The 14,202-nt window shown below is 33.7% G+C and overlaps 1 protein-coding gene across 1 annotated transcript; it reads left to right on the top strand.

Annotated features, from left to right (window-relative positions):
- The first annotated feature begins 8,970 nt into the window (after positions 1 to 8,970).
- LOC136809201 (uncharacterized) lies at positions 8,971 to 11,354 on the top strand. Its single transcript, XM_067065720.1, has 2 exons — positions 8,971 to 9,991; positions 10,331 to 11,354. Exons 1-2 carry the CDS (start codon positions 9,917 to 9,919, stop codon positions 11,057 to 11,059), a joined length of 804 nt encoding a protein of 267 aa, XP_066921821.1. The 5' UTR covers positions 8,971 to 9,916; the 3' UTR covers positions 11,060 to 11,354.
- The last annotated feature ends 2,848 nt before the right edge of the window (positions 11,355 to 14,202 follow it).

Raw genomic sequence — 14,202 nt, forward strand, 5'->3', positions numbered from 1 at the left:
TAAAATGCTAAGAACGAGGAATTAACCAAAATTCTCAATATATATTTTTACCGATATTGTACTATAATCTTTATTACCAATTTACCTCAAATGAGTTTTAAACTGATTTTTAACTCAAGTTTTTGATTCATTTGGCCGTCAGTGCATAGTAAAGGATCAATTTCGAGCCGCAAATTTCATACTGATAATTAGAAAAGATAAAGTCAAAGTCCATTTACTTCTGGACGAAAATCGTCACAAATAGTCTATTTTTGAACATTCATAGGTCAAATGTTACTGCCGTTGTTAAAAATGACTAATTTTGCCTCAATATAACGCTATTCGAAAGAGGTCAAAGTCCAAATCTAATTTCGGACGGAAAAATATCTTATGAATAAGTGTAGAGATTACCCGTATTTAATGAAATATTTGAAATGAGATTTTCACGATTTCGGTAATCGTCCAATTTATTCATATCCTTTTTGCTTCTCATGTGGGAGGTTGGAGTATCCGCCTACCAAGTTTATCATTTCGCAACTTTTTCTCTCTTTAAAAGTTTATATCTTGTCGTTTCCAAGTATCCAAAATGAGCATGATATTTGCAATGACATATCTAAATTATTTGTGTCTGACTGGCGCCAGTTGAGCTCTTTCTAGCTGAATCACGAGGATTAGTATGATTGTCTACACAAGGTCACTAAAAAAGAAATAATTTAGGAGGTGAGATAAATTTAAAAACGAAGGTAAGCCCATTAGCCCGACTGTAAACTCCGTGCATATAAATTTTCCCGCGTTGGCTATCCCTCAACGGATGATAACATCATTTCTAAGATTAATAGCAAGGGTTTTTAACTGAAAAGTGTATAACTAAGGAATTTTCAGGAAAATCTTTAACATTTTTAGGGGCGAGTGCACTTAAGTGACAGATAGTGACCCTAACGTTTCATTTTCCCCTAAAGTTGGTTTTCACAAAGATTGTAATGGTAGCTCAAAACTTGGAAAAATTTTCTGCGCTGAATCATGAGATTCGGCAATAGAAGTGCTATAGATTGTTTCTAATCGCTTTAAATCTCTAGAGAATGATTTAAATTTGCTTATTTCGTGTTAATCTTCAAACTATCATGCAGCATCACATTAAAAATATATTTAGAAAATATATTAAGCCAAATGATATTTATAAAATGACGTATCAATGACGTAATAATGACCTATGCATATTTTTCTTTAGTTGGTCCAATTTCAGAATGTCACTACTATTGGAGAATTATTGAATTGATGGTTGGATAATAATGGATTAATTAGTCGTAAATATCACAAGCTAAACGTAGCTTAATCACCAAACTACTCATATCATTGTAATGGTGATTATCAACGCTTATTTTCAATGTTCTATAAAGATCTATGCTAATGACACATAATTTATATGATATTTAGCAATTATGCTGAAAACCCCGTCGTTCACGTATGCAATTATGGAAAAAATGGACTCAAAATATGGATAAGTTTGGAGAAGTTAACTTTACAGATGAATACAAATCCCCTGTCATATTGAAAAGGAGCTAAATATTTTTCCGGATATAAGAAGGGAAAAGAGATCTAAGTCAAAATCTGAGATCTATTAGACCGGAACATTCTCCGACCAATAAGGGATCACATATAGTTAATAGTGTAGCAACAGTTAAAGAACTTTGTGCTTACAGCCAACTCACTCTAAATCGAACCTCCTTTATTCGAATTAAAATATCGGTCTCCTCAGTTGGAAAGTGGTTGAAATTACTCTCAGCAATTTATTAGTAACTCGTAATTAATATAGAAGATAAAATGTGTATTTGGTCCCATGAAGATCGAATTAGAGAGTCAAACTATATATACCATTCAGGAAAATGAAAAAAAGTAAAACCAATTATATCCCCTTGACTTTAGAATGGGGGGTTTGTAGGGGTTCGAAATACCGTTTTCCCGTCAAAATTTTTGCTGATTCCCGGAATCCCGAAAATTGGAAAAAAATAATAACACCGTCACACCGGTTTGTACAGGTTCAAATACCGGCATAATGACAAAAAATAATGCCAAATTCCGTCACCGTCTGATTTTAAAATACCGTTTTCCCGTTTTTTTTTCGTCAAATCCCGTAATACCGTACTAAAAAAGGGCCAATCCCGTTACACCGTAAAAGTACAACCCCCCCTTGAAAGTAAGTTACAGAAAATTTAGCAAGACTTGACTACATCACAGATAAGTAAAAATCAATCAGAGCTTCTCCGAAAAATCTCAGCAGAGAGTAGGAACAGGGTAATTTATCTGAAAATTAGTAATCATCTGTAAAATGACTTTAGACCGCATAGCAGAGGCACCATTTAAGAACTTCACCACTAAATTGAACTGATACTTAAAAAGCAATACCTTTTATGGTCATTATAATCAATTTAATCACGTGATCAAAACGTAATTAAAGAATGTTAATCTTCTTAAAGATGAGGTAATGACAAACCAACAAATAATGACGTAATGAAATAGCAAGCAGTGTTTTGTTTGGACTTTGCTTCCATTTGTAAGTAACAAGTATGCAGTACCAATTCGTGATATTCATGACGTAATGTTTTCTACGGAAATACCCCGGTTTTAGCCCGTAGTGGAAAATTTAAACTAGGCAAAAGTTGTATAAAATTTGCCACTACTGGCAAAAACCGGGGTCTTTCCGTAGAAAACATTACGTCATGAATATCATGAATATTGAAAATAATTTTAAAAAAAGTTGTAGATTGGACATTGGACACTTTTGAGAACAAATTCTGAATATATCTCACGCTTACGTAATTCTGAAAATTGGTTAGAACCTTGCTCTCCGACCCCCGTGTCACCCGTTGGAACCCATCCCCCACTGGAAAGTTCGATTAAAGTTTCGTCCCCTGTTTTTTAAGTTCAAATGGAAAAAATTGCCCACTCAAAACTATCCCAACTTTTTTGTGTGGGAAACTATCCGATTGGAATTTCTATAGAAATTTTCATCTTATTTTTGTTAAAATTTTCATCCTACTTTTGGAGACAGGGATGTTACATTACATACACATTATAGGCAATGATGTTTCCAAGGTAATTGGAAGTTCGAATATGATTTAGATCTCGGATCTCCTTACAAGATTTTCAAACCGGGTCGTTTTAGAAATCTTTAAATATCCTAAAATTAAGGAAACCTAACAACTATCCCCGATGAGACGATAATGATCATCGTGGGATATTAGCTGTCGTTAGCAATTGAGTATATCTCCATTACACAATTTTGTTATATAATTTTATCGAAATTGTTCCTATCCAGTTGGAAACTATAACCGGTGCACGGATGGACAAAGGACCAATATCTTCTTCTAAAAGGGATGAAACAAAAGTTGTTAGCGTTCAATGCTGACTGTTGAAAATCTATATTTAGAATGTTTAGGAACTGAATTCGTCCAAAATAACGAGAGAAAATTCTAACTTGTCCTAAGGAATGATATTGGGTAGAAAAAGTTCAGTCGAAAAAACACCATTTATTTGAAAATGAAAGAACAATAGTCGATTGTAAAGAAAAAATATCATTGTTGTAAAGCTTACTAATAGGTCCCAATATAGATTTTGCAATGTTAGATTCCAAGACAATTTTCAAACTTTCAAAAATTACAAAATACCTACAAAATTGAGTCTCCTCAACAACTGAAACAAAGGGGAGGTCCATGAAATAACTCAGTATACTATAATTAAGATGAAGACGAAGATAAGAACAAATTACTATCTTGGATGAATAATACATTGATTGGATTTTTTAAAAGGTGGGAGAAGACATTTATATGAACTTGAATCCTCCTTTTTCCGGTAAAAAAAAAACGATAGTTGCATAGTTGCCAAGATTTATAACTGGAACAAAAATGGTATAGGAATTTTTGATTTCTCAATTTTGTCAATTTTCTTCTGTGTGACTTTTTGATCAACTTTGAGATGGGAAAATGTTGGCCAGTTTTCCTCTCGTGATATGATAATGAATAAAGAAGATAATGTCCTAGTAACAACAACACTATAAGAGAAAGATCTCTACTTCCCATCGGTTACACCCCTGTATCGTTGATTTTTGGGGGAGTTTTTGATGGGGAAAATGTGAGGGGTTATAAGAGACTAAAATTACAAGTGGGACTACGATCGTGAATGGGGAAAAATCCTAACTATGAGACTCCGTGTTAAGTGTTTTCTATATAAGTTAACATAAAACAGGTATTTATATTAAAACACTGGATACCATCTGATGGCATACTGACCTAGACAGTCGATGGAGACGCGCCGCCGGAGCTCGAAAAATAGACACTGTCAGAAACCACACTCCCTGCAGAAACCAACTTTTAGTAAAAATCAGGCATAAATTCGACAAAAATTTGACTCCCTTAGACAGAATTATCAGAGAATAAATTTAGTCCTTAAAGAGTTAGAGGGGTCAGTAAACGCGGGAAAATATATATGCGCAAAGCCGCAAAGGGCGTTAGGGAAAAAAGTAGCAGTAGAGTTTGGAACAAACACTGTAAACACCTCCGCCACTGCTTTCTCCGCCCCTGGGCTAACCACCATTTTCAAATTAATCACCCTTTTTAGTGATCTTTTGTAGACGATGGGATCGTCTAAGCACAGAGCATCTTAGTGACGACCATCTTTCATTCAATCGGACAGCCCATAATACCGTACTGAACTCTACATATTTGCACGCATAACAGTCGCTGCAGGAAGGAAACGAAAGGATGGTTTATTACTCAAAAAAGTGTCGCCCACTTTACTACGTTGCATGAAGGAGAAAATTGCGAAGGGACGAAATTTAGTTATGCATTTTTTGTATGATTGAGCAGTGAGTATTGTTAGTCACGCGTTGATCATTCACAAGTATAGATGGGTGAATCAGTGAGGAGGGTTATTGGCTAACTTTATCAGAGAAAAAGATTAAAGAAATGAAGAAAATTTGACATGAATCATTTTTCATTTCATTTATAATTTTAACAAATTGTCTTTCTATTCTTCTATGTTTGATTAAACAAAGTGGGATGGAGTTTTAAAGAAAAATCAACATGGGAGGAGCTAAATTATGGTGTTCATCGGGGTTCGAAAATACTTCCTCTGAGTGTGTTTTTCGAGTGTGACATGCAAACATGGATCATACTGTTTCTACGTGCAGTTATTTCAGTAATTTTTTGTTTTGATTTTTTGAGTATGGAAAGCACTTTGAACACTCAAATCATAAAGACTTGCAAAATTAATTAAAATTACTGTATGCTTCATAATATTTAATGAAATTTTGCCATTTATCTTGACTATTTACTTGACTTCAAAAGCCCCTTCGCCCTCAGGTTTTTTATAAGTTATTAAAGGTTGTTGTTACGACTTAAATACAATTATACAAGGTCATTTATTTAGCATCAGTATGATGAACTGAGAGAGACTACACGTTTTATTTTTAAGAAACTAGTTTTACCAAACAGCCTCAATGTTTTTTAAGAAATCGGCCTTCTGAGCCTTAAATGTTTCTTACATGTTTCTAAACTTTTTGACATAAATAATCAGCCTCATGGAAGGCTGGATTGGAAGGTTCTTAAAAAAACCGAATTAAAAAATGTTATTTTCTCATTCTCAGCCTCAACATGTTTCTTAGAACCTTACATGTTTCTTAGTTCTTAGGCATTCTGAGCCTTAAAACTGTGTTTCTTAAAAAAAAAAACGTGCAGTCATATAACAACGACAATTTGAAAATCAGATTAATACAAAAATCAGTTTCTAAAAATTCTATAAGATATGACTATTTATTTTGTATTGAATTTTAGCAACATGAAAACTTTCTTTGGTATTTGAGACCACATCTCTGCAGCTTTGCTGAATCAGTTGTATCGCTATTGGCTATAAGAGGATGCGATGTCTAAGAGAGAAGACAGAATTGTGACTTAATGGAGATTCTTGCTGCTGCTTTTTTCTTACAAATGAGAGGATGGCTCCAGTTCAGGAAATAATGAGGCTAGTTATCATTTACACACCCCCTTCTCACAGACCCGGTAGGATTTTTTCAGCCAGCGGGGATAAAAATAACGGACTAAACTTGATGGGGATTGCTATTCCTATATGTTTTATGGCTGGAGGTGACAATTCTTTTGTTTTTAAGTTAGATAATTCAGTGGGGATGGAAAAAATAGCATAATATTTTGCAGCGAGGATTGGTTTATTTGATTACTTTCAGTGCGGGACAAAGATTGGAGGATAATTTTCCACAAGGGACGATTTTTCCAGGGAGTCTGTGAGAAGGGGGTGAATTAACTGACTGGTTGGAAGTTCATCTTGTGTTTCTTTAATTTAAGTATCCCTGTCTCAGCGTTGTGTACCAGCACATCATGAGAATATTTCCAGAGAACTTTTTTGAGATTTTTGGGCAATTGAATGCGTCATGAACGCGAATTTGCGTCTCCTGTTAACTAAATGCTTTTTTTATAGCTTTAATTATCATAATACAATATCTATTTTGAGATATCTGATTACAGTCACTCTACAGGCACTCAACATCACTTAACAATCATAATATTTCACTCTTTACAAGAGAGTGTCTTATATACCTACTTTAAAACTTAAATCCTTGTAGTATAAGTGCTTTTGACCTGTTAAACCTCCTTGACTAGTTTATTTTAGCTTTTTGTAGTCTTAACTTGGCAACAAATCCTGGCAAAGCTCACTTAAAAGACTTTATCTGTATACATCATTTATATGCATTTTCTCTTTTGAAAATAAACGGAATTTTGGCAGCATATGACATCAAGTGCATGTCGATGAATTGAGTCGTTAAAATTGCATATTTTTCATAAATATGGAAAACGATCATCATCTTTCTAATTTTGGAATGCTTTGGCAAAACTCTTCGTTCGTGAGCTAAATCTAAATTTCTATTTGAAAAAAAGGTGGGTTAGGTGCCCCCCCCCCAGCAGTCATTTTGCGTGAATGCGTAAATAGTTTTTTTTCACTTGCGTGAATGCGTGAAAATCTTAAAAAGCTGCGTGAAGCGTGCGTGTGACTTGAAGTTCCACTGGGGCGAGGGGGCTCCTGTTTCCTTATAGCTTATATACTTTCAATAATCACCTAAGGGAATAATTAAAGACATAGGACAACAAAATTAACTACCAAATGAAAAAGAAATTAAAGTCAAATGGCATTGTTTTCTTCTAAAGGCACTTTCACATTTTTTTATCGTTATAAGAAAAATGAACGAGATTAAGTAACAAACAAAACAGAGGAGCAATAAATCTCTTCACGGTAGAGTATATTGGTTTGAGACATAGATTTCCAAGAAGCAAAGTAAAGGAAAAAGTCATTCAATCTGGATAGGAGCTAACTCGAATAGTAGGAAAATGAGTAGAGTTGACCAAACATTCTTATAATAAACACAAAAGTCAAGTAATGGTGCTTAAAAATACATATTTTTAAAGGGAAGATAACTATCTATTCAATGATGATTTTAATCTAGAAAATGACCATAAAGCAAATCATTAACCAAAGCTTAATCGTCCATGTGATTCCTATGACATCATAATTATAAACACACACAAAACCCCCTGAAAAAGGCTTCCGTGTGTATAAAAGAGATAGTGCGAGAAGTATGCAATTCAGTTTAGCATAGCTTCTTTATGTGAAAGCATTGGCTTGAAGTTTTTAAATAAAGGGAAAGGGAGGAAAAAAGGTAATTTCATATGCAATGTTAATTTATTTGCATACACTTTGAACTTGAAATTGGCATAGTGGTATCATGATGGTCGATTTTATTCTTTTTTAAATGTTGTCTGTCTTTAAATAAGGAAACTTGTATCGTTTTCATACAAAGAAATATGCAATATATTTGATGGTCATTGATTGTGTGCAAAGAGTGGTCATTCAAAATCAAATTATGGGAAAAGTGCTGTAATTTCAAATTCCTGTTTTTGGAGCTTTTGTATATTTAGATCTGATTTTACAGTTGACGCTCTCGAATTCGATTTTTCAAGGGGGATAGAGAGCGTATCGAATAGTGGAGTGCATTTTTTATGAGAGTTTTCTTATTGTCAGTGACTTTCAATAATATCGAATAATTGGAGCGTATCGGATAGTAGAGCGTCGAAGTAGAGAGCGTTTATTGTATATCTCAATGAACCGTGAATCGACGTTACTAACTATAAATAAAAACTAATACCAAAGTTTATATAGCTTTTTTTATTGATTCAGAAGTTTTGCTTGGAGGTGAAATTAAAGAGACCAGTAGAGATAATTTTTATCAAAATTGCATAATATACATTTTCAGATAGATTAATACCTGTCAATAAGCATTACCGGGATTGAGCATTACAATAATTATCACCCTTTAAAAATCACAAATCCGGCGTAGGTATAAAATAAATACTCCGGGGCTCTCAAGATATTTTAAATTATTGAAGTTCGGACTGTCATTACTAAGGGTTTCCTGTATTAAATTATTTCAATTATATAAAAGAAAGACCGTGTTTATTTTCATAATATTGCTGCCCTTTAGATTTTTCGTCGTTGGTTTGAAGAAGGGGAACTAAACAGACAATAGGTGTAATTAATGTTTTCATGAAAGTCATTATAGAAATGATTAGAGAGGAGTTGCAGGTTTGTTGGCTCTTCATTTTTGTTTTGGTCTTTTTTGTCTTCTTCTTTTTTCGAAAATTGATAAATGTACATTTCTTTGTTTTTGAAATCTTTGACATCTTAAGACTTTTGCTCTTTAAAAAGTTAGATGACATTTCTCCATACTTTTGTATAGAAATCACTAAAAAAGAAAAACAGCAAAAGTTTAGGAGATTATAAGATTTTTGGTTGCGAGACTTAGATAATTTGTAAAAAACGCGTTGATTATTAGTTTTTGTATAGAAAATTAGCAAATGTGACCGAAACTGAGAAGAAAACAACGCTAGCTTATGAAATTATCATTAATATGGTAATTAGACATAACTGCCAGTCTAATTAGTTAAGGCATATTACTTTATACTGCCTCAAATGAAAAGAAGAAGTCATATATTTCATTTTATTGACTGAACCTTCTTGAAAAACAACAGGAGTGAACGAGTGAGAAAGTGAATTTAAAATTAAGTTGGTTTCTCAATTTAGTTACGCAATTTGTCAATTAATTTTGATTATAATGACTAAACAGTTTAATTAGACAAGGTGGTTTTGACTTTATAACAGATGGAAGGTTTTTTATCTTTATCTTTTGAGAGGGGACAAATCACAAATTTCTCACGCTGAAAATGCAAGAATAGTTTAGAGTTTAGAGTTTAGAGTTTTTGTAGCCAGTCAAAAATATGTCTAGGCAACTCTCTCTAAATCTATCATTTGAATCTTTCTGTAATTCGAACAGAAAAGCTTTGACCCTTGAAGATCGAATTAGAGAGAGTGATTTTGAGAGAGTATGTATGTCATCGTGACATTGTATTTCAATTGAGTCATAACATAACACGAAAAGAACAAACATTAGACTAGGAAATTGTTTGAAAAAATCACTCAAAATGTACAAAAAAAATCACCTAAAGAGAGTGTTGTACTTTCAATTGCAACACCATGTGAAAAACTGTACATGTCTTTTTATATTGAGCCGGATGTTTTCGTAAAGGCTGGTGAAAGCAGTGTGCTGTTTAACAAAAACATGATAAAGACAAAACGGTACATCATTCCTTTGTATAATTTGGGATATCTCATCATATCTCGTCTCTTGTGTGTTGGTTTATTTTATGGATGCGCGGGCATAGGGCTTACTGTGGGAATGAAAATCGAATCTAAGAAAAAAAATTATTCTTCCTCCGTTGCGTATCATCTAACTAATCATTAACTCCATTTGTCTTTTTTTTCAGACGATAGAAAACGAAACTAAATGAGTTATTGAAAAAGAGAAAATAACAACAGAGTAATGCTGAGAATGAAGAAATCAAAAAATTTTTTAGTTCTGTTGGTCCTATTAGCCACATTTTGTCGAGCCAAACCAGTAAGTATTCTTTAATGTTTTTTTTCATTAGACGATGAGAAGAATCTGTTCACTTATTCTTTCCTTATTATGAAAAGCATGGAGCATTTTGGTGGAATTTCCTAAGAAACTGCATGTTTTAAAGCCCGCGAAGCCTTACAATCGTTCTTAGAATGTTCCTTAATTTCTCTGCCTCGAAGCCTTATGTTTTTATAAACTTTGCTCTTTTAGAAAAAATACGTGTAATTGTTTTCCTAGAAATTTTCATCAGACAGTTTCATAGATGTATATGTCTTTTGAATCACAAGGTTATTAAAAAACCGAACGTATCTCAAATCATGTTATTTTTCATCATTCTAGATACCGCAGCTGTCGGTAGTGCCAACACCATCTATAAGCAACAGTATACAAACTGAACTGTCACCTTCATCAAATATCGCTTCCGTAGTTTCAAGTGTTATACACGCATCATCAGCTGTCACAAGCACAGAGTCTATTTTATTGAATCACATCGATACAAGTACAGTTTCAACATCTTCTATTATTGATGTAAATTCTCAAAAATCTAATGACTTGAAAAGTGTTATTCCTACGAGCTCTACATCATCGACGGTAACGGTCACTTCGACCACCACTCCAACTACAACAACGACCGCTCCAACTACGACAAACACTATCCCAACTACAACAACGACCATTCCGACAACAACAACGACCATTCCGACAACAACAACGACCATTCCGACAAAAACAACGACCATCCCGACTACGACAACGACCACCCCGACTACGACAACAACAACCCCGACAACAACAACGACAAATCCGACAACAACAACGACCACTTCTACAACCACAACGACCACCCCAACTACAACAACGACCACGACAACAACTACAGAGGCGAATGGGGAAGGAAAATGTCAATCAAAAGTAAACCATGACTGCAGTATAGCAAATGGTGATGAAGATTGTAAAGACAACTGTGGCAAGAAACTAAAATGCCGGGCTTTGTTCGGAGGCATTTTCGCCATGTGTATAGTTGATGGTTCTGACGGTAACGATATGACTGATACAAATACGGCGTAGATTTTTGGTTACAATGTAGATTCGAGAACAAAAAAAATCCCCAAAAAATACTTATGGAATTGACAGTTAGTTGGCTGGTTCAACAAACATTGGAAATTAACGGTGGGATAAAAATAGTTTGACAAATTTTTATAAAAAGAAAATAGAATATAATAATATGATATATATTTTAATAAATTACCTTTTTTTGTAAATATAGTTATAATAAGATTATTAGAGTGTAAATTATTTTTAAATATTTATTCGTAGATAGGTAGGTTAACGACTATAAAAGAGATTTTCAAAAGATATTTAAACTTTAACAAAACCAAAATATGTTCGTTTTTTTCCTCAAATATGGCAGCTACATAAAACCTTCTCAATAAATTGAACGCTTATAGGAACATACAAATTGATTCAAGATATGGAGGGTTTGAGTTGAATAGATGCATTTATGGATGAGGTCATTGGTTGATTTTTTTGATTTCTGGGGGATATGCCTCGCTCATTTCAAAATAATTTGAAAATGGAAGTCAACCATTCTTTATAAACAAAGGTACAGTATTGAAATCTAAAGTGCTTTTATGAACAAGGCACTGAAGTGAGTACAGTATGCAATAGAGTAAAATGTAGTTACAGTAGAATGTAAACAAAGCAAGAAAGCTGAAGCCTGGTTACGAATTTATTTATAAGGGTTGTGAGCTAAAGGGATAAGATCGAAAAACCATAGATATGAAGGAGGCTATTGTCTATTTGCAGTATCGTAGATTGCAACCATTCAAAAATAAATACAGGGTTTTGAGCTGAAGGAGCCGGTGGACTGAAGAACCGTGCGCTCGAGATTCGAAAGCATGTCTATTTGCAGTAGATTGCGCCCATTCAATAATAAATACAATTTGATTACTTTATCAAATCTCTCTTTTGTATCAAAATGAAGACATCAATATTTGGGAAGTGGCACAGGTGGTCTAATCTTTTGGACACCGAAAATCAGGTCCTTTTTTGTTATATCACTTACTCATTTAGAAGAAGTTAGCTGCTGGTATAAGCTAATTTTCACTGTACTTATTATAAGATCATCCAAAATTTCAGAAGCCTTTGGATGTTCTTAACGTTTTGAGCTTAAAGCCTAGAGGTATTCTTAATATGTTCTTATTTTCACCATTATGTCAGCAGTGTCCTTTTAGAAATCTGGTGTTTTAGCGTTCACAAAGCCTTAAAATTTTCTTAACTTGTTCTAAATATTTTGGCCATCGAAGTCTTGTGTTCTTAAATAGTTTGTGTAAGTAAGTAAGCAAATGATAGAATTGCAGAACTCTAGAAAACTGCAGGTTGAATGAAAGATAAGAACACCTATGAGAAATCCTTAGAATACGCCAGATACCTATAAAAAGCTTTTTTATATCTGGGTCATGCTTTATTAGCATCACTTTAGCAGCTAACATAAAATGCACTGTTCTGTTCAAAACTTTCCTTCTTTCAAGGTCATATTGATCGATTTCAATTTGCAATTTTGCAATTTGATAAAAATAGCAATAAAATGTTATTTATAGGTCAAGTAAAATTTTTTAAAGGACTTTATCGGCACGAAAGATTTTTGAAGTCATAGAGAATTATAATACCATCAGAAAAGTAGAGGATATTTTGCATGATACGTCAAAAAACACCCCTTTCCCCCCGGGGGGGGGGTACTGAGGCTGCAAGCTGACGGGGTGTGCCGCCGACCCTTGGTAAGAAATTCTATTGTTCCCGGGTTAAAAAATCCATTTGAGATTTTTTTGGAATGCAATTTTTTTCCCATTGAATTTTAAATGGCAATGAAAAAAGTCAGTTTGATTTCGAGTGGGCCTGAAATTGTAAGGTATTTTCCTACCGGGAACGAAATTTTAGCCCAAATCTATCACTGGGGCGGAGGTCCTGGCGGGTCTGTGACAGATGAAGAACATATTACCTTTAGTTTCAGAATCTCTACCATAAATAAGTTCATTTTGATGAAAAGAAAATTAGCAAAAAAATTTATAATGTGCATCATGAAAATTTTTAACGAGGTTGCGAGATCATCTTAACCCACGCTAATTTATTTTAATTAGTAGAGAAGGTTTTCCGGTGAAAAAGTTTTGATTAAAACCTTAAAATGCATCAAAAGATATTAATTTTGACGGCGGTTTTAAATTAATACCCCATTAAAACCTAAAAAAATAGAGGTACCCTCTATCTGAAAATTTAGGCGGAATTTCAGGCTGAAACTTTTTGTGTTGAACCAAAAAAGCATCAACACTCCGCTCGAATGATCTTTTGAAATTTAAATCAATACCCCGTTACCTTCGAGTTCTTTTAAGGTAAGGTAAAAGGTATCTATAATAACGATAACAAATCAATTCATTAATTAAACACAGCAAATATGTAAATGTGACAAGTGGATACTTTAAAATACCATTTCGAGGCCAATTTCAATTACAAATCTCTTGATTTCCTTCCTAATTTAACTTTTAATTTTTGTACATGAAAAATTTTAATTGGTAAAATGAGAACTGCAATTAACGAATTTAAAATTGTTTCCATAAATACGTTGCTAGGAATTCTTGGAGTGAAACAAATAGAATATCAGCCAACTGATCTTAATTAAAACAGTTTATAGTCCCCTCAGATCTTTGCCAAGAAAAACTCCAGCAAATTATCTATGAATTCTTTTTTAATCGGAATGGGGCCCATAAAAATATTTTCAGGCCCTCCAAATTATAGCAACTTTTTTTGAAGGGCCAGTGATTGTATGGAGGATACCCCAAAGGTACTAAAATCAAATTAATAGAAGAAACTCCAACATCATAGTAGTGCATATAAATGGCATTTGACCCTATTCTTAACAGCAAGGGTGTGTTCTCAATCAGCCTGGCGCTCTTTTGCTAATAACTCAAGTTTTGAAACCATAAAACCGTTCAAATTTTAGTTGACGCTCTCAAGGGGAATTGGATTTTCATCGAATAAGAGAGCTTATCGAATAAGGGAGCGTCGTTTATGAGAGTTTTTTGTTGACGGGGACTTCAAATTTCATCGAATAAGAGAGCCTTTCGAAGTATAGAACGTCAATTAGAGAGCGTCAACTATAATCTTATCAGCAACATGATGTATACCCAGATTTTACGATAAAAGGCTAAGGCGATCAG

This window comes from Clytia hemisphaerica, unplaced genomic scaffold (assembly GCF_902728285.1).
Source record: "Clytia hemisphaerica strain Z4C2 unplaced genomic scaffold, Clytia hemisphaerica genome assembly, whole genome shotgun sequence".
In the NCBI taxonomy this organism is placed as follows: Eukaryota; Metazoa; Cnidaria; class Hydrozoa; order Leptothecata; family Clytiidae; genus Clytia; species Clytia hemisphaerica.

Coding starts and splice junctions, on each gene's coding strand:
- LOC136809201 (XM_067065720.1), top strand. CDS start 9,917: ATGCTGAGAATGAAGAAATCAAAAAATTTTTTAGTTCTGTTGGTCCTA. Junction 9,992..10,330: donor CATTTTGTCGAGCCAAACCA/GTAAGTATTCTT, acceptor TCATCATTCTAG/ATACCGCAGCTGTCGGTAGT.